The sequence below is a fragment of the Convolutriloba macropyga genome, chromosome 7 (genome assembly GCF_964194025.1).
Source record: "Convolutriloba macropyga chromosome 7, txConMacr16.3, whole genome shotgun sequence".
Taxonomy (NCBI): Eukaryota; Metazoa; Xenacoelomorpha; order Acoela; family Convolutidae; genus Convolutriloba; species Convolutriloba macropyga.
Window position 1 is genome coordinate 2926831 of NC_134474.1, and position 26526 is coordinate 2953356.

A 26526-nucleotide genomic window follows, 5' to 3' on the forward strand; every position below is an offset into this window, starting at 1 on the left:
CAAATAAGACGAAAAACATCAAAACAATACAATATTTAACATTGACATAATTACAACACAACTATCTTACGCAAAGGTGTTCTCTAAAATACTACAAAACTCACATTCGCAGTTTCTATTGGTCTAATTACTGACCGAGAACTATCTGAATTCGATTAATTTATGTTGCTGAAACTGGTTTCAGTTCTTTGATATCTTGAAAGTAACATTTCAGAGCATATGAAGTATAGGTTACGTGACTCTGCTTGAAGTCAATGAGAACTCTGGCGTTTATCGAGAACCACCAAGCGGTTCGAGATATCAAGTAGAAAAATTTCTAAGGAATTTCTGCAGGATTTCCGCTTCAAACACGAAGGGTGAACGTTTTAAAATGAAGAAAGTTCATGGAAGTCAACTTGTGGCTAAGTATACAGGAACTACTGGCACCGGTCCGTTACAGGGTCTAAGGAGGTGAAACTTTTCAAAAAAATGTACCAAGAGAGGGCATAGTTCCTGAAACCGGAATGGAATCTTACCTCTGGGTCTCGTCATCCTGGTCAGCCAGATGTCTGGATGAGGAGCTGAGCAGCTGTTCTCTGTTGGTCCTCTGCAGTTGATGGACAGTCGAGTAGTAGTCGTCAATGACAGTCTCTCGATTCACAGTTCTGGTTGTGGTGGTCTGGGTGGTGGACCCTCCGGTGGTAGTGCCGGAGGTACCGTGCTGCTTCCGGATCACCTACATTATAATATTAGATCTTTTTCCTGCCCAATAAAATTTTAATTTTCAAGCGCTGGCTTGTACAAACTATGGGCGTCTTTGCCTTAAAATTGGTTTTAGCTAATTGAGAGGACTAGCCATTACACCTATTGTGTGTCACTATAAGGGTGTGAGAATGCCGATAACTAATGATCATTTGGTCCACCAGCTTCGAAATTCTGTTTTGAAAAATATAAATCCATTTATAACCATCTGGTAAGAGTTTTATCTTTGTGTGCAACAAAATAAATCTAGCTCGCTGATCGACAGAAAATAGCTCCGATAGCTTTGCCGAACCGTCCCAAAAGTCAGCAAAAAAGCAATTTGAGAGTTAGGTAACTCACGTGTGACCAAAAATTTATTCAAAACCATGAAATGAAGATTAACTCTAATAAGCGTGAAAACTGACGTCACGCACATGAACCAAAATAATCAAAACCAACAAAAAACAGGATATATCTAAAAACATTAAAAATAATTTTATCCCAAAAATTAGTGGAGTCAAAACTATCAAACCTAATTTTTCAAAAAATATATGTGTTCCTGGAATGCATGTCCCAAGTTTTGGGGAAAAACGAAAGACAAAGCAACAAAAAAGACTAATTAATGAACTCAAAAAAAAATTAACAAAAAACAAATATAACATTGGTTACTATTTCCGCCAAGGTACAAACTGACAAAAAACAACCGATAGTTGAAACCAAAAACAGTAGGAGCTGAAACAAATGTGGTAAAATTCAGACAAACTAATAGTTCCTTTAACGTATTTAGTGCCAAGGCCTGTTAGCAATAAACCATCAACTGAAACAATTAAACAAATTAAATTATCCTTCGTTAGAAGCATAGTCCGATGTCCTAAGACCAGGTTAGCCGAACTATCTTGAATAAAACGAAGTGATAACGCTATATAAAGAACAACAAACATGCAGGTACTAACATAATGAAGAGAAATAGCGCCATAGCTAGACCCCATGAGCTGTACACTAAAAAGTGAAATGATTCAATAACGCCTCACTGAAAAGCCATTTGGATAACGCAACAAAAAAGAATAAAATATTTCATCAAAAATGTAGTGAAAAAGTTAATAAAAAACATTTTGAATGAAGTGGCACTTTGTAGCTAAACAGAGTCACCACTAGACAGAGTCACCACCACCCCATTAAAAAGCTTATGGGACTTGTGATTTTCAAGACCAAAAGAATAGACAAACAAAAAGATCAACAAATACGGGCAAAACAAAAATTTTTGAAACAAAAACTGGCTTTAAATTAAAAAAAACTTTTAACATCCCAATTAGGGGTTGACACAATTTACAATATGCACAACTTGAACGGACATATCATATTTTTTAAAATTCAAATAGAGAAAACATTGAAAATAAACGTCAAATTGCCGCACTTGAAACAAATTTTCACTAGAAAACAGAAAATCCTACCTAACACTCATTGCACAATCTACTCTAAAAACAGTTCAGAAAAATTTTACTCCTTAAAATATTGTCTTTTTCGCTCTATTTACTATTCCAACCCCACTAAAATAACTACCGCTAATCGAGTTTTCATTGACACCAAAAACTCACACAGAAGTTTAACAGACCTAAGAGAGCAGGACAAGTCCTGAAATACAATCCAAAGCGTCGAACTAACAACCTGAAAAAGCTTATTTGGCCAGCAGGCTAGTCAAGGTTGAGATAAACAAAAAAACACTTATAAAAATACATCACAAACGGAAAAGATCCAATAAAAGCTTTCTCGGAAAATTCAGTACACCAAGCACTTGAAAAACTACTAAAAATACTGACGGGACTCTAATGACACTCAATGTCCCCTGTGCATGACATGTCTATCCCGTTTGGAAAGCTCAAAGATACCGAAAAAAGTGTGAAAACAAAATATAGCGCCCTTATATAATGCGGTTTTTACAAAAAAATTGGGTTGTTTTAACTTCATTGCGGTTTTGACAAAAATTTTATTGCTAATGACAGATGAAAGTTCCGTTAGCGTGTCACAGAAAGAGTAAAATGAATGTACATTTTTTAAACAATTTCTTAAGGCGCAAATGAGAAAATAAGTGAAGAATGAAGAGTCAGAACTTCACAATTATTAAAGCTAGGCTACGGATAACTCAATTAACCACAGTCCAATTAGTTGTTTCACAAGGTTGCTACAGGATGAAAAGAAGCTTAATTTTTTATTTGATATCCTACAGAACAACACAAGTTCCAAAAAAACACAAGTGAACAAAATTTTATAGTTTCATTAGAGATCAGGAAAAATTTAATGAGAGTTTTTGCTTTGATAACAGTTTCTATAGTCTAATAACAAGATTACCCATAGTGTGGGATTATAGGTAAAAAAAATTTGAGTACGCGAAAGCAATTCTTTCAGACATTAGGAGAAATCTTTCGACTTAGATTTCGTGGAAACAAGGGGAATGCTACTTAAAACACAGAGTGGCGCTTGAAAATCACTGACGTGTTACTACCACCCCATTTGTCATTTGCGCTCCTTAGACGAGTTTGAAACCTACTTATCAACTAGTCTTTATCTAATGTCAACAAAAAATTTGCTTAAAAGGCGAAAATTTTTGGTTAATCTCTACGAAAATTTCTTTCGCCTAATCGAGCTTTCGACCTATACCCAACACCTTTTCTATTTATGTATCTAAACATAGCCGGCAGATTGCCGGAATAGCTGCGAAATAGACTTGCGTGCCGTAAAATACAGATGGAAAAAGATACAGAAGTGAGTTGATAATAGTTATCGCCGCCGCCTATAAAACTTACAAGTTTATTTCAAAGGAGGTTGTTTTTGGGTGCAAAAAAAATTTCCCTGTCGCGTCTCGAACCGGCGATCTCCGGATTAACAGCCAGTCGCCTTAACCACTCGGCTGTCGGACCATACAATCTGTTTTCTTACAATCAAGTTTGTTTTACGAACAGATTCTGTTTCTGAATAACCGCAATTTAGGTCACGCAGAAAGCGTGAAATCAAGCGCGAAAAAGCCATTTAAGCAGTGACGAGACAGAATGTTCTAGAACAAATGTAAAACGAAAATGAAGCGTCAGACGACGAAACAAAAAAAAACCAAGAGCACCGCAATATAGCTACGCTCAGCTTACAGCTTCGCAGCTATAATTATATACATAAATCTAGCGTTTTATATTTATGCATATAATTATATTAGTATAAAGGCCAGCAAAAATCAATAATCGTTATCACATGCCATTGGAGAAGGGAGACAAGTTTCAAAAATACAAATGAGCAAAATACATTTTTGCATGTCAAGTGCCTTACCTCTTTACTGTCTCGATCAGTGGCATAAGCAGTATCCAGAATTGAGCCAGAGTACTCATCCCTGAAATAAACAAAAATGCAAAAAGGGCGCAAGAATTAAGCATATCTCACCGAGAATCCAATAGTTCATATAACTGGAATTGACGCAGTTCCTCCACATTTGCATTATAAAATTTCTAACAAAAAATCAGTAACATAAAATTTATAAATCTCTCAATATCAATTTATACAATCCCTAAGTTTCCCATAGTTTCCCTGACTTCACTAACATAACCCTTATTTGCTCAAGAAACAAAACTGTCGCTGTAAACAGAACTTGAAAAAAAAACAGCCCACAATGTAAAAACACGACCAAATTTCAGAAAAAAAACTGACTTAGATTTATTTTGTTGTTGCTGTTCACGTGAACTTTCCGCCCGCTTGCGCTTCACTTGAGATGCACTGTTCCTTGTCTGTCTATTGGTCGAAGAGGTTGTGCCGTGGTGTGCCGCAAGGTTAGGCACCGATGGCGAGAAAGCGTCCAAGTCCGTCATCAACATTTCCAACTCCGTTTTCTCCTTTTCTGGTTTTCCTGATAAAGTGGATTTTTTGATCAGCCAGTAAATACAATCAAGGTGATTTGTTTACAATACTGTCTTCAAGATGTGAAAAACCTACGAAATTTCACATACTGAGAAAAAATCGAAGCTCATTTCTTTAAGAAATGTCGAACTTCTCAACCTATGTTATGGAAGCCTATTTTGGAGAGACTTTAAATTCAGTCAATGCTACCAAACTTTACTGCAATAAACACAATAATTGATACACTTTTCTTTTGATACAGTGTTTTTTCAAGTAATTCAATAGAAAAGGCGTGTCATACTCAATTTTCGGAAAATTCATCCAGCGCGAAAATCACATTGCATCAATCACTATAAATGGGTAGTTCTTTATCAAATTTGAAATGTCCTCTTCTTCATTCTGATTCAAACACACGTTCATTATAAATTATTTCCAAGAAGTATACAGCCTCTTATAATCAGATTAAATCGACAATGAATAATTCTCATTTAAAGCTCAAGTCAGTAAAGGTCATAAATTTCTTGGAATTCGAGCTCAAAATAGCTCAGGCTTTCCAGAATTAATTTCTAACATACACCAAGAATCTGAGACTAAGTGTGAAAAAATTAGGCACTCAATTGTGATCGAATACATTTCATTATCAAAGTGTGAAAAAATCCCCACCCCTCCCTCCCACCCTCCCTCAACAACGTACCCCCAGACCCCCCGGACGTGTGAAGATTAGTTGTTGTTGTTGTTCCCTTTCCGTCTCTGTTGGTGGAGTAAACATGTTGTTCCCAATGACTGTAGCTGCTATTACTAGTGTTGGTGTTGTTTACTCCTCCTGGCGATGAGGGGTACATGTTTGCATTCAACAGGGAGCCATAGCTGCGGGACCTGAAAAGAGAAACTGCCGCTTAAAGAACTCAGCTGCTTAAAATTGTTAAAATGAGAGAAAAATTTTGAATACTCACAACAAGCAGTCAAGTGTGATCAAAAACATTCGGAAAGTTAAATCATTTCGACAAAAAAAACGATTAATGAAAAAGACAAACAGTACCAAAATCCATACTACAAACTCTGTTTGAGAGCAAAAAATAATCGAAGTTGAATATACTTCTTTATATTCTCGCCGCTTAAACTACACATCACGTGATCAATGTCCAAAAAAAGCATATTTTGCGTTTTGAGGAAAGGAAACCTTTTTAGCGTGTAGTTAGCCTAAAACTTGTTTGTTCCAGTTTCAGTAGTCATTAGTTGGGACCAAACTCAAAGACTTCATTGTTGTTGTGAAGTGCTATGGGTAATAGCAAACCTGCTAATTGTCTTTTTAATCCACAATTAATATCGAGAGGGAAATTTCTCAAATTAATCATAAGGCTTTCCTTTCTTTAATTTCGGTAATTAGATAGTGTATCCGTGGGAAAGGGGTAATTTTAAGCAAATTTGAACCAAATAAGCCTAGTGTCACTCATTTCCACACACGCTTACAGCTCTAATCTCAAAACATGGGTGGTGCAAAGACCTGACAAAATCGAATAGGTGTACTCAATTATTCGAACATTGGCCACGTAATGCAAACTGAGACAGATCTAGGAAATCCATCTTTATTGTAGTAAACAAGGTAGAGGTTAATGCGTTAACTCCATCAGTCAGGTACGGCTAGTTCCGCAAGAAGTAATAACACCGCCATTTGCATTTAAATATTTTTTAATTATGTAAATTAATATTATAACCAATTGGTTTAATATGCTTGTATCAAAAATCAACACAGAAAAATTCTAATGTTAATAGGGCACAGCAATATTTTAATTTACAAGGAAGAGAGCAATTTAACCAATCAACGTGGAAGAAATATTACACGCGCATAATAGAAAAAACGTGCGACTATCAGATGCCCATAATACTCACTGTCGTACACTGAAATGGCTAACAACTTAAACAACTGAAATAGCTGAACGAGCCGAGAAAATATTGCACTTATTTATTCTGGGATTTTGACTCATAGGAAAACTCAAAATGCTGTTATTTTTCTCGCAATGCAATGTTCAATCAATATGCCTAAATCGCCTTTTCGTTCAATAAAAAATGAAATAAAGTACAGCTTTCTGAAGCTTTAAGAAAACGTTTTAGATGCGTCTCGTTCGACTGTTTTTAGTAAGCATTTGCGTTGGAGTAAATCTTAATCATAAAACCGCCGACGTGCTGAGTCGCAAAAGAAAAGTTGCGAAGTACTGTACAAAGATTGTTGATAAAAGTTGGTGGAGGACGCTTATTTTGTTCCTAACTTATTTTGAGTTTCAGAGCAGAAAGTAGCGACGACAAAAACTGTGTTATCTTCTGCAGGCTATCACTTCTATTTTTATTTTTAAAAGCTCAAGTTGATTCATATCATGTCAATTTTGGCCGCTTCATTTTTGGAAACCTGAATGAAACCAATAGAGATATTAGGCGAAGTTAAAATGCTTGATAAAAATATTGCACTGATATTGCATCAAGTCTACAACCGTTTCTAAAGGGACTAAATCCCTTCGGGTTTTCCTGTTGGACTTTAGATATCTATTAATGATCGTTTAAAGGGAGCAACAATTTATCGAGATTTATTGGTTTTGCCAAATGGGATATTGAAAGTCAACGGCAATGATCCCTTTCAAGATTTCAAGTATTACATAATAATGATCTCAAGTTATATTCAAATAGTTTAGTCAGTGTAAAATCGATTGTTCTAAAATCAGTCAGTAGCTTCAAATGAAACTGAAAATCATAGCGAAAAAAGTTTATCTCCAAGTAGTTCAACAGCATCCAGATACTGTTAAAACTGAGATCTAACATAGCAATACACACTTTAAATAATTAAATAATAGCTATCAAAGAAGTAAAGTTTTGTTGAAAAAACCATTTTGTCAATCTCCTATAAAATTAGAACAAGGCGGATAATTTGTAATCAGAGAAATTGCACTCAAGATTCTCTTAGATCAACTAGTAGCAGTTTTTCAATAAAAAAATCTCAAAAAGAAAAAAAAATCAAATTATGGCTATCAACTTGATAAAATTATTATAAAATCTAATTCAGAAAAACTTGAAGGGAAAAAACAAGGAGACGGGAGCTAATAAAAACTTTCATATAGACTATGGGCGTCTGTCAGTTGCGTCTAATAATATTTAATTCAAAAAAATTATTGTTTTCTCTTTTATAGACATTTTTATAATGGTTTTGTGTAACTAATTAAAACATGTATAGTATGTAGACAAAGGAACAGCTTCTAAGTGTTCTTTTGTACCACAAACAATCGATTGAAAGCTCTCGGATCAACACTAAAGTCACCAGAAAGAAAGGAAAATTTCAAGGGTCTTTTCGTTTTCAGAAAACTTAGTTCAAGCTCAAGTATAGTTTGCAAAAAAATTATATAGTAAATCGCCAAATTTTGATAAGCATTACTGAACGAAGTTTAAAGAAGTCCTTTTTTCGTTCTCATAAAAAAGTCCTCTAATTGTTCTCATAAACTTTCTCTTTCTAAGTGCATCATCTGAATATTAATGGATGATTTTATGCTGATCGAATTTGCCAGTGAGCTTTAACGTGTACTTCCATGAGTCAAACATGCTTTTGAAAAATATCTAAACTTCACGAGGAAAATAAAGACATTTCAAGTTATTATATAATGCAACTCATAAACGTAAACTCTGGAAGTCAAGAGCGATGACTTCATTCGAAAATGCGAAAGGTCAGACGAGAAAAAAAAACGGACGAAGAAAAGACAGACAAGGCATAAAAAATGCTGCAAAGTTTGATTGAGAGCAGTTAGACACTATATGAGCTCGGAACTGAGTTAGTATTTACTTGTTGTTGAGGGATAGAGAACTTCCCCCAGCTGTTCCTCCTTGCAAGTTCTGACTACTTGGGAATCCCTCAACTTGTTGTTGCAGATATCTGTTGCTCGCTGTCGAAGTACTCACCTGCACAACAAACAAAATAAAAATAGCAAAAAAACAAAGATTACTTATTCATACCGGAACCAAAAGTTAATCTAGAAATAGTTAATATAGGCTTTGAGCTCGCGTAAATAAAAAACTTTTTATATACAAACATAGTGCACAAACGTTTTACTCAAAGTAAGGATATTAACCAACTCAAAACCACAACTTTGAAAATGATATGGTAAAAATGATTGAAAAAAAACGAACAAAGTTCAACTTATTTTGAGTAAAAAGTTTGTGCACTAGTTTTGTATATAAAAAGTTTTTATTAGCGCGCACTCAAAGCCAATATTAACCGTTACTTAATCTTACAAGATCTTGCCAGACAGAGCTGGTCTTCAAAGATTCCACACAGAAAAAACTTGGTCTTGCATGAATCTTGTCAGTAAAATTATTTTTCCACACTTAAAAGAATCTAGAAAGGACGTATATTTAATCTCGAAACGACTTCTTAGTCTCGAGACAATCATACAGGATTATCTTCTGTTTTCGACGAGGGTAAAATTTAAATCTATATCAAGATGAAAGTGTTCATAAGCTCAATAAAATTTAATTTCAAGCATTCAATGATCAAACTTCTAGAATTTCTCAAATCGAATTAACCCAGTCCTTCCTAACAAAAGTGCTAGTATATCTTGTCTCATCATAATTTTACTTTTTCTTAAAAACCAAAACCGATGTTCTTTCTTTCAATTTCACGGTTAGAACAATTTGGTATGATTTTAGGCCGAGGCTTCTGATCTAACTGAGAATGGGAGATTGCAATGCCAAAGAGGTCATTTTGTTAATCCAGTAAGTTTTGTAGGGTTTTCAGCAATCTTTAACCAAGCAGTTTTTTAAAGGAATATTGTAAAATTAAAAACTGACCACTATCCTAAATTCTTACATGTTCACAAATACACAAGTAAGGTATTATTTATTAAATTTAGCAATGAGGCTCGGTAAAGTGCGTTGACACATAATGTAACCACCCCCACTCATCCACATTTTTTAATTTGATTGTCTTCCGACAGAGGACTTTCAAAAACTAGTAGACAAAAAAGAAAAAAAGGAACAGAAAAAAACGTTTATTTATATATTTGAAACAACATAAGTCATGAAAACCATTAACCATCAACTAAAAACATCAATTAGGCTTCAATTTTACTCAAGAAGGATCCATTGAGACTTTTCATAATCCGGATTATGAATTTCAGAATAACAAAAACCGAAAACAATGATCAGATCAATAAAAATTTGCTTAAAATCAGTGGCCATCGATTTAAATCATAGGCTATTGTCTCAAATTAAATTAAACATACATACCTGGTCCTGCATTCAGTACCAATGAGACTTGTACTTAGTTTGCTAAGGGGACAAAATACCAAAAATTAAACTCAAATATGGCAAAAAAATCTAAATCAAAATTTTCTGAGATCTCGTGGAATCAAAGCTAGAAACCAATTATTTTCAGCATAAGACCTCTATTAGAAATAAAAAAAATCAGTGCACAAACAAAACAAGCTGCCATTGATGAACCTAAGCTACAAGTTAACAAATTAATAAACGAAAGAAAAAGTCTAAAAAGAAAAAGTAGTTAGTCGTGAAAACCATTAGCTAGAGACTTAAACCCTTAGATAGGTTGATTTGAACCTGTCGTTATCCAGAATATATCATACGACTACAAAAAGAAAATGACAAGAATAGGCAAAAAACAAAAAAACACATAAATTTTGCAAGAAAATGGTGTCGAAGCTGTTAAAACCATAATCTAATCCCTAAAAACCCTGGATTTGCCCAATTGTGCCTTCTTTCAACGGCGTTGTTTTGATATTTGTTGAATCATTATTAAAATACGTTTATTAACAAATCATTAATAAAAATGTGAAGAGAGAAAACAGAAAGAAAACGCTTAGTCTGTCTCTCAAAGCCAAAAACCTTTCCTGAAATCAATAAACGCAGTGTAGTCAATAATTCAATTCACTGGGAAAATGAGACAACTGTTACACAGCTACAAAATGACTGAAATGAGATAAAAGTAGGGCAAAAGCTCAAAAATTTCATTCCTTTTTGTTTTGACAAAATTATATTAAAATCAAAAAAAAAACAATCAGCCTTCAACAAGGAAAACTAGATAAATTTACTTTTAGCTCTATAGGGCTCCAATTGGACACCTTATTAACGAGTCCACAAGTCTCGAAAAAACAAAATAACAACAAATAAAAATCTCAAAAAAAAGAACAATTAAACAACAAAAAGTGTTAAAGCAATAAAAACTTTGAAATTTTTAGTGAATTTAATATGTTTATTGATCCCCATTTGCACGTAAAAAGATTTTTTGGTAATTGAGCAAAAATGTAAAATCATTCCGGTGTAATAGAATTAGCTTGAAAGAAAAACAACCAAAAAAAAACAAAAATAAAGAAATAAAGAACACTGACATCTACAATTTGATCTTGCGATCATACAAAACTAGCCCTGATAGAGCTGTCATGCTTGCAACAGGGTATTAATCTGAATTGTATTCAAATACATTTTTACGAAACAAATCAATATATCTAAAGAAAATAGGCGAAGCTTTTATAATTATTGACTTGGGTTTGTACTTCCGGCTAAATTAAAAATTGTGCTACAGAAGTGCATATTGGATGGGAAAAAAGACTAAATTTTAGAAAATTCAGTCAAAACGTTAGGAAAAATTTTGGATTAAAATGTTCAGCAACTTCGAACTGTCTTTAAAAATAAAACCATTAGTTTTGCTAACAATTTTGATAATTTTATAGCAAAATTGACAAAAATTGAACAAAAATACGGAAAATGTGTACAAAAAAACAACTGAAATCCGTCAAATGTTCCCAAAATTTGAAAGCTCGATAAATCTACGTACAAAACCAAATTCAAAACAGTCTGTTTAGTTCTATATTCTACAATAGACGGGCTTTTTAATGATACCACTCACAACTTTCTCTGATGAATATATCGATCGGCGAAGATTGACTAAATGGATCTTTTCCAATTGTGCCCCCCCCCCAGTATGTTATGCAACCCCCAACTACAGAGCACGTGCTATTACATAGTAAACCATCATGTAACGATATAGCACGTGCGTCTGGGGGTGCAAATAATGTACCTCCACTAAGCTGGGGGGGGGGGGCACAAACGGAAAATATCCGACCAAACAAAAAACCCATTTGAGTATATATTTCCTCCCCAACAAAAATAATATTCTAATTATGGCTGTTAGTGTTATTAAATAAATAAAGGATTTAAACGCTTCTATTGATCTGTTATCGGTTATTTTCAGGGTTATTTGAGATCTAATTCTGTTATAGCATGTTTAAACTAGAGGCTATTGATCTAAACTTTAAAGAGAAGAAGAAACTTCATTTCTCAACGCTTATAGAGATCGGGGAATTTTTTTTGTTTTGAGCTGTGAAAAGATTTGGTACTTTTATCTGTTGCGGGTTCTGTTGTTTGCGTGAGTATCCCCTTTTGAGGGAAGAGCTCCTGCTGTCTGGACCTCCCATTCCCAGAATCGACAGTCTCTCACTCTCGGAGGGCGAATGGATGTTCAAGTGCAGCGGCACCTAAAAATACAAATACATCAGTGAAACTCTCCCCCAAACACCAAGGCAGACCGAAATCACCTCTGATCCAGCCTTTGACTCGTCCAAAGTTTCGGTGCGTTTATCTGTTTGTTCAAAACCCCTAATGAAAAGACCCGTCCAGACCAAAACGCGATAAGATCCAGACTTTGGCTCGTTCAAGTTATGAGAAGACCAAGGTGGACCGAAAAAGTTCATGATCAAGACTTCGCCTCGTTCATATCATGAGAAAACTGTTGTTCTGAAACGCAAAACAATGTCTGTCATTTCTTTACTAGTAAATGTATGCGAGTTAAACTGATACAACTGATCGCGCGTTTGGCTAAGGTTGGCTATGGTAAAGAGAAATATACCACCAGTGATATATATAAGTACAGTTATGCAAATTTTCCTTCACAAAAAGCCGTATTTCAAAATTATTGTGTGACCCTCTGGGTCCAGTAGTTTTTCAATGTCAGCTGTAAAGTTTCCGTAGCATCTTATATTCCCGAGGAGTGCATAAAACCAGCCAAGTTTTCCGATGGGGTCAACAATGAAGAAAAATGTGGTAAATGAGGAAAGTTAGTACTGAAAAAAAAAATAATCGTCATTTTCATTTTGAAGTTTGTCTCAGTTCTGCATTATTGGGTGCACACCAGTTGATGTTATATCAAAAATGTGTTCATGGCCATAGAGAAATTTGCGTTCAATGATGTATAAAGTAGTTCTTCAATTTCGTTGAAGATTTCTCAAAAAGCCGATAGTATTTTTAAAAAAATGACGTGACCCATTGGTTCAAGAAGCTCTTCAATAATACCCATAGTATTTTCGCAGTATCTCTCATCCATAAGAATTTTATAACACCAAGAAGCTTTGCTGTGGGTTCAATACTTCAAAAGTTAAGAATGAGGAAAACTTAATTCTGAAACACGAATCATTTTTCTGTATTATGTAAAAATGCGTCTCATTTCGATACTGTTGGTTCGAGGTGGGTAAACATTAATAAACAAGCGTGTGCTGAGCGAACAAATTAAAACTTTGAAAATAGAAAATATTCGTGAAATTCATTTGTTCTTTTGTTGTCCATTCTGGTATGTCACGTGTCTTTACAAATGTGCGACATTCATTCAAACCGGACGCATCTTAGAAACTTTCACATTATGAAACTTCTAGAGAACTACAATTCTGACTTACCTCGGGTGGTGTGGACTGGGGGCGGGCTAACTCTTCCACGTATAACTCTCTAACTTGTCGGCTCTGCTCTATCTCAATCTGTTTCAGCTGGCTAAGCTGACTGTTCAACTGTCTGATTCTCTCTATGAACAAGGCCAGTCTCTCTGGCCCATCCTTCAACAGCCTCTTCTGCCCCTCCCCCACTGCCCCGCCCAGTCTCACCAACTCGTGCATCTGCGTCTCGAACTCCAGAAGGTCCACTAAAAAGTTAAGACAATAGTTCTAGAAAATTTGGGCTATTTTCATAGCGAGTTCCCGCCTCCAAGCTTAGTGGAGCTGAACAAAAAATGACGGCGACATTAAACTCAAAATATATATATATATATATATATATATATATATATACATATATATATATATATATATATATATATATATATATATATATATATACACATATATATATATATATATATATATATATATATATATATATACATATATATATATATATATATATATATATATATAAATTCGTTTTCAGATTGGTTAAAAAAATTGAAAAATGTGATAATCATTTATTAAGTGCTCAGCACCAAATCTGAGCGAGTACAATAAGGCTAACTTAGCACTAATATTGTTTCCCCGAGACCGGATTCTTATCGCCAGCGAGCCGTTAAGAAATATTGCAGGACAGATAGGTACAATACATCAATGTAACTGCGATCAATTAAAATCAATAAAACCGCGATTAAAAAAGAATTTTAAATCAATGTAACACTTTGCTATGTTTTTACGCTTATTTCCCGCAACCGAAAAAGAAAGATACCTTCGAAGTTTTCACTCTAAAGTAACACTTCAGGCATAACCAAATTTGGAATAAAAAATCAAAAGTCAAAGAGCAGAAGAGTTGGTGAATGCAATTTGCTGCGTAAATCGAAAACCAATCAAAGTATTGATTGAAAATGCCTCAGCACACTAAAACTGAATTGAGTAATGAACTTTCAAGACTTACAAACACTATCGAGGACATGTGAAAACAGCTAGAGCAAAAAACGAAATCGTACAAGAACAGAAGCAATTAATCGACAAACAAGCTCAAACGATTTCAGAACAAAAGCATGTAATTGAAAAACAAAAGCAGCAGATAGAATTGAAAGTTAAAAATGGCCATTATACGCGTGAATCGAAAAATATTGAAATTGAGAAGCTCAATAAACAACTGCCGAATATTGCTGGGGAGTTAAATGGAAATGATCTAAATGTACTGAATGAAAGCTTTTTTGAGTCCTTATGGGTACTAATATCTGGGCTATCGGTTAAAAAAATCCTATTTAATGCTTCGTATTGTCCAAAAAACTTGGGAAACAATTTCATTGACAAACTAACATAAGAAACTTCCTCGGCGCACTCAATCAATGACAAGCTTTGGTTCTTGATCATTATAATCTCAATTATTTCAACAAGAGAATACATTTTATTGGATGAATTTGCAAGTAAATCTGGACTTACTTTATCAAACACAGAAGCCAACACAAGCCACTAGCCAAAGCGGAACACTAATCGATCGTGGTTTCTCCATCAAAAACCAAATTCAAGAGGTTCAGATTTTTCCCCATCAGTTTAAATGGATCACTTGATTGTTTCGTACTTTACCAATTTTCTTATTGAAGCTAAAAATAGGAAGCAAAGTTTTATCAGTATTAACAAAAGCAAGTTCGATACAAATAAATTTAGTCTTGATCTTTCAAGTCAGGACTGAAGTAACTTCTATCAATGTGAAGATGGAAATAGCATGTAAAGTTTGCATAAACGTTTTCAGTACTACTCTAGAGTTGCAAGCCCTACTTATAAAAACTTATCATCCAGAAACAAAAACTGCTGAAAAACCTTGGCCAACAAAAGAACTGAGAGAAGAAATCATGGGAAAACAAACACTTTTTAATATTTGGAAAAAGAACACATCAGAGCAAGCGCATACCAGTTTCAAACATCAGAGAAATTTGGTTATAAGGCATTTGAAAACAGCCCCAAAAAAGAGTTTTGCAAACACATTTTCAAAGACATACCAACAAGTAAAGAACAATGGAGTTTCATCAAAGAAAAAATTGGCAAAGAAAGAGAGTGTCCCGTTAAAGACAAACCAGTCGATGGTGAAAGAGGAGTAGAAAATGAACTCATTAATGCAAAATGTATCAATGGAAGTTCTCAAAAATTAGGCTTATACAAAGGACAAAAATGAGCGCTCCATATAAATCTCGCAAGGAAGTTGGGGAAAAGTTTTGCTTCAGAACACTCACACTAAAGGAACTCTAAGATGCCAATGATTCACGCGACAATAATAAATCTCCGGGTCCAGGCATTTTTAAGGCTTGGGCAATCAGGCAGCAAAGTTTGCAATCGGAACCCATTTGTAGTTTGTTTTTAACACATGCATTAGTCAAAATATTTTCCCCAAAAAATATGAAACTTGCTTTCACTAGTCCACTGTTCAAAAAGGGGATGTAAAAATTTATGAGAACTATAGGCCTATCTCAATTACTCCAATGTTTGCAAAACTTAAAGCGTATACTTCTCAATCAGGTTAACGAAATTATACAAAAGGAAAGATTTTTGAACGGTACACAGTTTGGGTTTCAAAAACATGGGTCTTCTACAAATGCTGTTTTACACTTGATCGAAGCATTACAAGAAAACTATGATAACTAGAAACTTTCAGATATTGTTTTTATTGATCTAGCTAAAGCGTTTAATTAATTATCGCACGAAATTTTTCTCAAAACGATTGAAGTGCACAGTTTTTCAGAAAGTGCGGTTGATTTATTTGCTTCATTTCTCAAAACCAGACAGCAGTGTGTTAAGATAAATGATGTTTACTAAGAATGGTTGGAAACAAATCATGGTGTTCCACAGGGAACGGTTTTAGGGCCACTAGTTTTTCTTCTCTTCATTAATGATTTTCGAGAAAAAGTACGAGGAAACCTTGACATAATTCAATTTGCTGATGACAAAAGTTTCCATTTCAGCAGAAACGACGTCGTCGAACTGGAAAAATTGGTTTCTGAAAAATCGGAGAGAACAGATAATTATCTAAAGCAAAACAAATTAACCATGAATACCGATAAAACTGAACTTCTTTGCGTCTCAAAAGAAATTGAAAATTTCGATCCAATAGTTTTTCGGGGACATGAAATTAAGCCACAAAGTCACTGCAGATACTTGGGTATAATGACTGATTCTAAATTAAACTTTTATGTACAACTCAACAAAGTTCTATCAAATATGGCCACAGCGATTAGATCCATATAGATTATACGTTATCAGTTACCTCGGAAAGCACGATTGATGCTATTCAAATCCCTAGTCCTTTCTTATTTAACTTTCAGTGCTCTACTTTTTTCAAAACTTGAATTTTTCTGCAATGCAGCGAATTAATGGACAAATCAATTGGGGAATGAAAGTTTGCTATATGAGAAAAGTTCAAGAGATCTAGAGATCTCTTAGTAAAATCTGAAATTTTGCCAGCAGAACGTTTAGTCAGATGAGTGTTTCAAAGCTTGGGAATGATATTTCATTACTGAAATGAGACGGCACTGAGAGTTTTTTTCTAAGTGGTAATGTCTTAGTAAGAAAAACAACAGAACTGAACACCTAATTCAGCTAAGGTCGAGCAGTCGATCATTACAAAAAAGAAGCATCCAAAAATGGAATAAACTTCCGCGTGAGGTCCGGATTATCAAATCACAATCACAGTTTAAACGCGTGATAAGACAGCATCTACTCCAACAATTCAAACTTGTAGTGTTGGAAAGGAACGTTGGTGGCTTCAAAAGTTATTTTTAGCTTTAAAAAACGGAACCTCTAATTTTGATTTTTAGCATTGTACTAATTTTGTATATAACATTTTAAACTCATTGTAATATTTGACCCCTGGGTTATATTTTCAATTTACTTGTTTAAAAAAATTGTTTATTAAACAACCTGACATTCCTCATTCTTTAGCTCTAGTCGTGAAACGTAGTGAAAAGCATCCTCGTATTAACAAAAATGTCTTGAAAGCTGTCCCTGCCCGGAGCAGCTTACGAGCCCAAAAACAGAATAAAACATGATGTTTTAAAAAATTATCTCAATATCGGTCACTGACCTTTGACCTTTGAGATAAGTATGCCAGTATCTTGCACACTATGGGTCAACTGCTCCACCCTCCTGTCCCAAGTGGCCTTGATCTGTTCAGGTGTCACCCCTCCATCTGTCGTGATTCCATGTTTGGCATAATAATCTGCATCTGTCCGCATCCTCTCAACCATCACTTCCATCTCACTATAACATGAATAAATTTGAATAACATTTGGGATCATTATTATATTAAATAAATAGGTTCGGATCTTGTCCAGCCCCTTTAAAAATTCTCCCCCCCCCCAAAAAAAAATAAATTACGGTAATTGGGTAGGGCCTATACAGTTAATGTTCACTAAGCTGCCCGGTGGGAGGGGGCAGACATCATTTCTATTCATTTAATTTTAAAAATTCAGAATGTTAACTTTTTTCAGATCTAGCGTTTACTAAAGTGTCGCTCTCCGCTGTCCTAATTTCATTGTTCCCTCAAAAAAGTTTTATAAGCTTTGCATAAAAAAGTTCACGCCATTGTTATCCCTTCATCGAAAAGAAAACCATTAAGAAAACCCGGTAATCTGTAATTCACTGTGTATTGATACCATTCCTTATTTTGATACACACTAAAATTACCGCAATATAATACATTATCCATTTCTTGTTTGATATTTGAGAGGAATGAAGATTTTCGAACCTGATCTCGGATTCCAACTTATCCAGGGTTGCCAGATGTAGTGCCCAGGCCTGCGCCAGAGCAGAGGTCCGTTTACCCCTCGCTTCCTCTTCCTTCTTGGCATGTTGTGAAAACGCCTCAATCGCCGAACAGATCCTAAAGCCGAACAAAACTTTTTTCATGTAAAATATTATTGTATTTTTCAACGTTTTTAAACTTGGATAATTGCACTTTATTATCGTCTTCGACATTTTAAAGCTTACGTAAGCGAATATGAAGTAAAAATATAAACCAACTAACGTCGGACGAATTGCTCTCGAACCACTGGCGACGCTAGAGACACTTTTATGCTGCAAAAATTTCTGACTAGGGAGAGGTTTGAACCCGCAACCTCTCTCTTAAACTTCTCTTACCCACTACGCTATGTACGGAATGCTATGTAAGCTCATCGCTCACAATCGGTTCTATTTTAGCAACATAGTTAATTTCCGAATGGAAGCAACCGAAATCTCTCGAAGAATTCAAAAAGTCAAGCGTGAAAAAGTCACAAGAGGCGTGAAATCGAAAAAATGTTCTACACGAAAACAATCAAGCAAAAAATTTCCATAAAAATTTTCACACTTTTACAATAATTGCTTCCAACTTTGTTCGACGGCAATTAAAAAAGAAATAAGACTTTCAGCACAGTCATATTGTTTTGTCGTTGCGAGTTTATTGCTTTTACTGTTCCAATCTTTATCGAAAGAGTTCGATAATTGCTCTTTGACATCAGCAGTTTTAACTGAGCTCAATTGAAAAATTGACACATTTTGATACTCAACTAATTTTCCTCTCTCAGAACTAGAAAAATTTACACTAGTAGTATAAGTAAATGACTAGTAGCACACCACGGGGGGGGGGGGGGGGGTCACGCACTGTAGAAAAACGACCCCCTCATTTTCGGCCGAAAGTTCAAAATTTCGAAAATTTTTAGAAATGATTTTAAAGCAAACACGGATTATTAAATTTCAAATGTTAACACAATTTTTATTTTTCGGCTTTGTGACCTTCGACTTTTTTGGTGCACATACTTTAAATTCTTGCTCGCTTCGCTTTGCGGTGTCTACCTCGAAGAGAGAATGAGTTCACATTGGTTCAGGCTACAGACAGTTAAGCGTGGGTCAGTTACTCAATGTTATTCTTTCAAGCAAATATTTGCACCACTGCAAATTATGACAGACAATTTATTTGTCCCCATTTACGAACTGGAACAATTTAAAATGTTTCGTTCAACATCGTATTTTCTCCGAACATTTTGTCTAGCTTTACTAATGAGTAATTTGAACTGTCTGATTTTACCGAAACTTAAAAACCCCTAGACATTAAGGAACGCAGACAATAATTTTAATCGTTTCGTTTTAATTACTTGTAATTGCAAGACTTCGGAAATTAATACGGTCACTTCTCTGCTAATTCATTCCACAACAAATTGACCTTCTCTGTTCGTGTTTTAAGCTGAAAAATTTGGTCCCATACAGGAGCTCACTATGGCAGCTAATGCTTCTTCATATCATCAACAAACTTCTACTCAGAACGATTTAGCACCACCTATTCCGATTAAATTGAGGATGAAAAGGGAGTGGAAGGTAATTCATTTTCCTGTTTTATTTAGTAGGACTACAAACTTTTCCGCTTTAATCGTGTAGAGATCTAAATTGACAACAGCTTGTAAAATAAATAAATTAAGAACAAACAAGGGTTTTTAAATTTTATTTATTGATAGCTCAAAAACGGGTTAAGATGGCTTTAAGACACCGAAACACACAGAATGAAGAAATTTAGGGTCCCTAAAATTATAGTACATTCTTTTTGGGATTTTTCTTCAATTGAAAAAAAAACAAGCATTTCGGTTTTAATGATCTTCAGGTTGTACCGGCAACTGACTACCCTGCCACAGAACCCATCATAGCTGTTCGACCCTCTCACTGTCTCAACAGTGGAGTAATTGACCTCAACGACTGTACATGCGAATTTTGCAAGGGTAATTTTGTGGATTATCGAACTTTATGCATCTACCCAGACAACCAAAAAGAGAATACGAGTAGGTCAGCTGAGTATGCAACATTGAACCAGAGAAACATGAACATGTCCAACTTGCCCTCCAAACAGTTTGAAAGAAAACAACGTATTTTGATGGCGGATCTCTCTTTACCGCGAGCTGTGAAAAGGAAAAATACATCGAAAAAGCGAACTCAACGGCCGAGAGTTTTCAAAACTTTCACAAACAACTTATTGAAAAATTATTTCAAAAAGAAGTATAAACTCATGAAGCGCTAACTGTTAAAGTTGTTGCCTGATGTTTCCGCTGAAAGGTAATGAAAATAAAAAATTTCGTTCCCTGTTTTATCCCACAAAAATTTTTGACATCGAAACAGTACCTGCTGGTTACCTAAGCGAGTTTTAACTTGTACATATCAAGAGTATTGGTGAAAAATAACTTGTATATTGGATCCTAAGCTGCCTAGTGGATACCTAACCGAGTTTTAACTTTTACATAGCAAGGGTATTGGTGAAAAATAACTTGTGTGTTGGATCCTAAGCTACCTAGTGGATACCTAAGCGAGTTTTAACTTGTACATATCAAGAGTATTGGTGAAAAAAAACTTGTGTATTGGCTCCTAAGCTACCTAGTGGATACCTAAGCGAGTTTTAACTTGTATATATCAAGAGTATTGGTGAAAAATAACTTGTGTATTGGATCCTAAGCTACCTAGTGGATACCTAAGCGAGTTTTAACTTGTATATATCAAGAGTATTGGTGAAAAATAACTTGTGTATTGGATCCTAAGCTAACTAGTGGATACCTAAGCGAGTTTTAACTTGTATATATCAAGAGTATTGGTGAAAAATAACTTGTGTATTGGATCCTAAGCTACCTAGTGGATACCTAAGCGAGTTTTACCTTGTACATATCAAGAGTATTGGTGAAAAATAACTTGTATATCGGATCCTAAGTTACCTGCTGGTTACCTAACCGAGTTTTAACTTTTAAATAGCAAGGGTATTGGTGAAAAATAACTTGTGTATTGGATCCTAAGCTACCTAGTGGATACCTAACCGAGTTTTAACTTTTACATAGCAAGGGTATTGGTGAAAAATAACTTGTGTGTTGGATCCTAAGCTACCTAGTGGATACCTAAGCGAGTTTTAACTTGTACATATCAAGAGTATTGGTGAAAAATAACTTGTGTATTGGATCCTAAGCTACCTAGTGGATACCTAAGCGAGTTTTAACTTGTATATATCAAGAGTATTGGTGAAAAATAACTTGTATATTGGATCCTAAGTTACCTGCTGGTTACCTAACCGAGTTTTAACTTTTACATAGCAAGGGTATTGGTGACATTTTTGTGGCTGAACAAAGTAGTGTGGAGAGCAAAATGGAGTGCAAAGTGGAGAGCAAGTTGGAGAGCAACGAGGAGAGGAAGTTGGAAACCGACTGCAGGAAAGGAATAATTCAGTTAGTCCTTTTAATTTTTTCATCTTTTTGACCAGTTTTTTGGGGTTTATATTTTCAAAATCCTCCTCTTTGTCTCATGGGATTTTCATCACCAATTTCTGATGTTGCTCACCTTTATATTTTTGTTTGTTGATAAATTCTATATATTAGGAATTAATTTTAATATCTTGTCTGGAGTACAAAGTCTTGCGATAAACAGTCTGAAGAGTAGCAGGAACTGTACTCGCTTGACGCCAGTAAACTCCTTGCCTTCTTAACTTTGGCAACCCCAATGATTGAGAAGCGGACCTTGCTGGTTTAGAGAAACCCCATTGCGAAAATTAGACGGCACCAGTTCACAAACTTTTAACACGCACCACCATTCACAAACACTCACTGAGTTCACTTAGACACTTAGATCAGATGTAGGGTAGATTATGACAGATTGCTACAATCGACACAGATGATCTACGGAGGTAACTATGAACATGTTCCTAATTTTTTCGAGACAAAGAGGAATTTTTGTTTGGCAATAAACATCAGCTACTTTTTTCATTTCCATCTGATAGCGCGGAAGCTTTTTAAACGCTTATACTATGGATTGAAGGCACTGAAGATAAAAATGAGTTAGTTAATAATTGATCAACTGCTTATATGGGAGCTTTTAAAAGACTTATACTATGGATTGAAGGTACTGAGGACAAAATTGACTCAGATATAAATTGATCAACTGCTTATGGGGGAGCTTTTAAAAGACTTATACTATGGATTGAAGGTACTGAGGACAAAAATGACTTAGATATAAATTGATCAACTGCTTATGGGGGAGCTTTTAAGACTTATACTATGGATTGAAGGCACTGAGGTTGAAAAAGACTTAGTTATTAATTGATCAGCTACTAGTATGGGAGCTTTTAAAAGACTTATACTATGGATTGAAGGTACTGAGGACAAAAATGACTCAGATATAAATTGATCAGCTGCTTATGGGGGAGCTTTTAAAAGACTTATACTATGGATTGAAGGTACTGGGGACAAAAATGACTTAGTTATTAATTGATCAACTGCTTATATGGGAGCTTTTAAAAGACGTATACTATGGATTGAAGGTACTGAGGATAAAAATGACTTAGATATAAATTGATCAGCTGCCTATGCGGGACCTTTTAAAAGACTTATACAGTACAATTTTTCTATAACTCGAGTTGGAAAGATTTTTTATTTCCATCAAACGGGGAAAACAAAACAAGTCATGAAAACTAAAGCAGAGTTCTTTCACAGAAATTAATTGTCATCACTATCAGTGTCAATTTGTACTACTCTCCATTTCTTTATTCTATCTACACTGATAGATTCTTTGTCTGATATCAGCTCCAGCGTTCGTTTTGCGCACTTTTTCGTCCGTTTTGAGGGTCCGGGATGGTTGATGGGTTGCTCTTCTGTTGAAGAGTTAGTAGAAACATGAATGGGGGATACGGGTCTTGGGTCTAGAAGACTACGAGACGAACCTGATTCAGCAGCCTGATCGTCTATAAAGGAACATCTTTCAATTTCGTCCTCAATCACTTGTTGAGTCAGATTTGCAAAATCTGCAATGTCCGCTTCAAGTTCATCGTCACTGTAAACACGCTGATTGAGACCGGGATCCGGCGGAGACCAGACTTCTGCTGACATTAGGGGGCCTGTGTATTGATTTGGTAGTTGAATTTCTGGCGTTAATGACTCGGCAACGTGTACAACAGTTTCTTCCTCGTCACTCGAACCCCAATCTGGATCCTGTACTACGTTACGCATGAACATTTCCTCGCGCAGAGCGTGGTGGCCAAATGGTAGAGTTGTGATCTTGTCGTTTAAAATATACCGCTTGTCATCGTATCCCGAGAGTGACTTCTTGTTGCACACATCTGTCATTAGTTGGTGTTTGCTCGACGCAATTCTGGTGTTGATAAGTCGAACAGTTTCTCCTCCTGTGAGAACCTGTTTGTATAATTCATGTGTCATCATGCGCCTGGCGTCTTGAGTCACACCTTTCGCCGACTGCTTTGCAAGACCTAAAATAGAAGTTCGTGCATTCTAGTTTTTGTTTTTCACTTTTTTTCTTTCGTTTTGTCTTGGAAATCTAATCCTAGGTCTTTTTCTTACTTTTTAACCGGTTTTTCTTTACTCATTCTGCTTTTTGTTGTTTTCTTGGCTTTTTTCAGGTTTTGAAAAAAAAAGTTGACTAACCATCTGCCAGTTTGATTGAATACAGCTTTGGCTTCAACCCCACAAACTCAGAAATCATCATGCCTCCCATCTCATCTTTAAATTTTTGTGTCACCCTTGCGTTGCTTTGATCGTACATCTCGTATATCGGATCCTAAGTTACCTGCTGGTTACCTAACCGAGTTTTAACTTTTAAATAGCAAGGGTATTGGTGAAAAATAACTTGTGTATTGGATCCTAAGCTACCTAGTGGATACCTAACCGAGTTTTAACTTTTACATAGCAAGGGTATTGGTGAAAAATAACTTGTGTGTTGGATCCTAAGCTACCTAGTGGATACCTAAGCGAGTTTTAACTTGTACATATCAAGAGTATTGGTGAAAAATAACTTGTGTATTGGATCCTAAGCTACCTAGTGGATACCTAAGCGAGTTTTAACTTGTATATATCAAGAGTATTGGTGAAAAATAACTTGTATATTGGATCCTAAGTTACCTGCTGGTTACCTAACCGAGTTTTAACTTTTACATAGCAAGGGTATTGGTGACATTTTTGTGGCTGAACAAAGTAGTGTGGAGAGCAAAAGGGAGTGCAAAGTGGAGAGCAAGTTGGAGAGCAACGAGGAGAGGAAGTTGGAAACCGACTGCAGGAAAGGAATAATTCAGTTAGTCCTTTTAATTTTTTCATCTTTTTGACCAGTTTTTTGGGGTTTATATTTTCAAAATCCTCCTCTTTGTCTCATGGGATTTTCATCACCAATTTCTGATGTTGCTCACCTTTATATTTTTGTTTGTTGATAAATTCTATATATTAGGAATTAATTTTAATATCTTGTCTGGAGTACAAAGTCTTGAGATAAACAGTCTGAAGAGTAGCAGGAACTGTACTCGCTTGACGCCAGTAAACTCCTTGCCTTCTTAACTTTGGCAACCCCAATGATTGAGAAGCGGACCTTGCTGGTTTAGAGAAACCCCATTGCGAAAATTAGACGGCACCAGTTCACAAACTTTTAACACGCACCACCATTCACAAACACTCACTGAGTTCACTTAGACACTTAGATCAGATGTAGGGTAGATTATGACAGATTGCTACAATCGACACAGATGACCTACGGAGGTAACTATGAACATGTTCCTAATTTTTTCGAGACAAAGAGGAATTTTTGTTTGGCAATAAACATCAGCTACTTTTTTCATTTCCATCTGATAGCGCGGAAGCTTTTTAAACGCTTATACTATGGATTGAAGGCACTGAGGATAAAAATGAGTTAGTTAATAATTGATCAACTGCTTATATGGGAGCTTTTAAAAGACTTATACTATGGATTGAAGGTACTGAGGACAAAATTGACTCAGATATAAATTGATCAACTGCTTATGGGGGAGCTTTTAAAAGACTTATACTATGGATTGAAGGTACTGAGGACAAAAATGACTTAGATATAAATTGATCAACTGCTTATGGGGGAGCTTTTAAGACTTATACTATGGATTGAAGGCACTGAGGTTGAAAAAGACTTAGTTATTAATTGATCAGCTACTAGTATGGGAGCTTTTAAAAGACTTATACTATGGATTGAAGGTACTGAGGACAAAAATGACTCAGATATAAATTGATCAGCTGCTTATGGGGGAGCTTTTAAAAGACTTATACTATGGATTGAAGGTACTGGGGACAAAAATGACTTAGTTATTAATTGATCAACTGCTTATATGGGAGCTTTTAAAAGACTTATACTATGGATTGAAGGTACTGAGGATAAAAATGACTTAGATATAAATTGATCAGCTGCCTATGCGGGACCTTTTAAAAGACTTATACAGTACAATTTTTCTATAACTCGAGTTGGAAAGATTTTTTATTTCCATCAAACGGGGAAAACAAAACAAGTCATGAAAACTAAAGCAGAGTTCTTTCACAGAAATTAATTGTCATCACTATCAGTGTCAATTTGTACTACTCTCCATTTCTTTATTCTATCTACACTGATAGATTCTTTGTCTGATATCAGCTCCAGCGTTCGTTTTGCGCACTTTTTCGTCCGTTTTGAGGGTCCGGGATGGTTGATGGGTTGCTCTTCTGTTGAAGAGTTAGTAGAAACATGAATGGGGGATACGGGTCTTGGGTCTAGAAGACTACGAGACGAACCTGATTCAGCAGCCTGATCGTCTATAAAGGAACATCTTTCAATTTCGTCCTCAATCACTTGTTGAGTCAGATTTGCAAAATCTGCAATGTCCGCTTCAAGTTCATCGTCACTGTAAACACGCTGATTGAGACCGGGATCCGGCGGAGACCAGACTTCTGCTGACATTAGGGGGCCTGTGTATTGATTTGGTAGTTGACTTTCTGGCGTTAATGACTCGGCAACGTGTACAACAGTTTCTTCCTCGTCACTCGAACCCCAATCTGGATCCTGTACTACGTTACGCATGAACATTTCCTCGCGCAGAGCGTGGTGGCCAAATGGTAGAGTTGTGATCTTGTCGTTTAAAACATACCGCTTGTCATCGTATCCCGAGAGTGACTTCTTGTTGCACACATCTGTCATTAGTTGGTGTTTGCTCGACGCAATTCTGGTGTTGATAAGTCGAACAGTTTCTCCTCCTGTGAGAACCTGTTTGTATAATTCATGTGTCATCATGCGCCTGGCGTCTTGAGTCACACCTTTCGCCGACTGCTTTGCAAGACCTAAAATAGAAGTTCGTGCATTCTAGTTTTTGTTTTTCACTTTTTTCTTTCGTTTTGTCTTGGAAATCTAATCCTAG

At 35.5% G+C, this 26526-nt stretch overlaps 1 protein-coding gene across 4 annotated transcripts in view; it reads right to left on the reverse strand.

Annotated features, from left to right (window-relative positions):
- LOC142342551 (uncharacterized) overlaps positions 1–26526 on the reverse strand; it is a 133707-nt gene that overhangs the window by 15777 nt on the left and 91404 nt on the right. For all 4 annotated transcript variants that reach the window (XM_075393919.1, XM_075393918.1, XM_075393917.1 and 1 more), the window contains 9 exons: positions 18094–18228; positions 17431–17606; positions 13308–13546; positions 11979–12116; positions 8414–8529; positions 5288–5469; positions 4408–4603; positions 4033–4093; positions 516–715 (listed from right to left, as the gene is read on the reverse strand). In XM_075393919.1, coding sequence (XP_075250034.1) covers positions 516–715; positions 4033–4093; positions 4408–4603; positions 5288–5469; positions 8414–8529; positions 11979–12116; positions 13308–13546; positions 17431–17606; positions 18094–18228 — 1443 coding nt within the window. The remainder of the gene's footprint in view (positions 1–515; positions 716–4032; positions 4094–4407; positions 4604–5287; positions 5470–8413; positions 8530–11978; positions 12117–13307; positions 13547–17430; positions 17607–18093; positions 18229–26526) is intronic.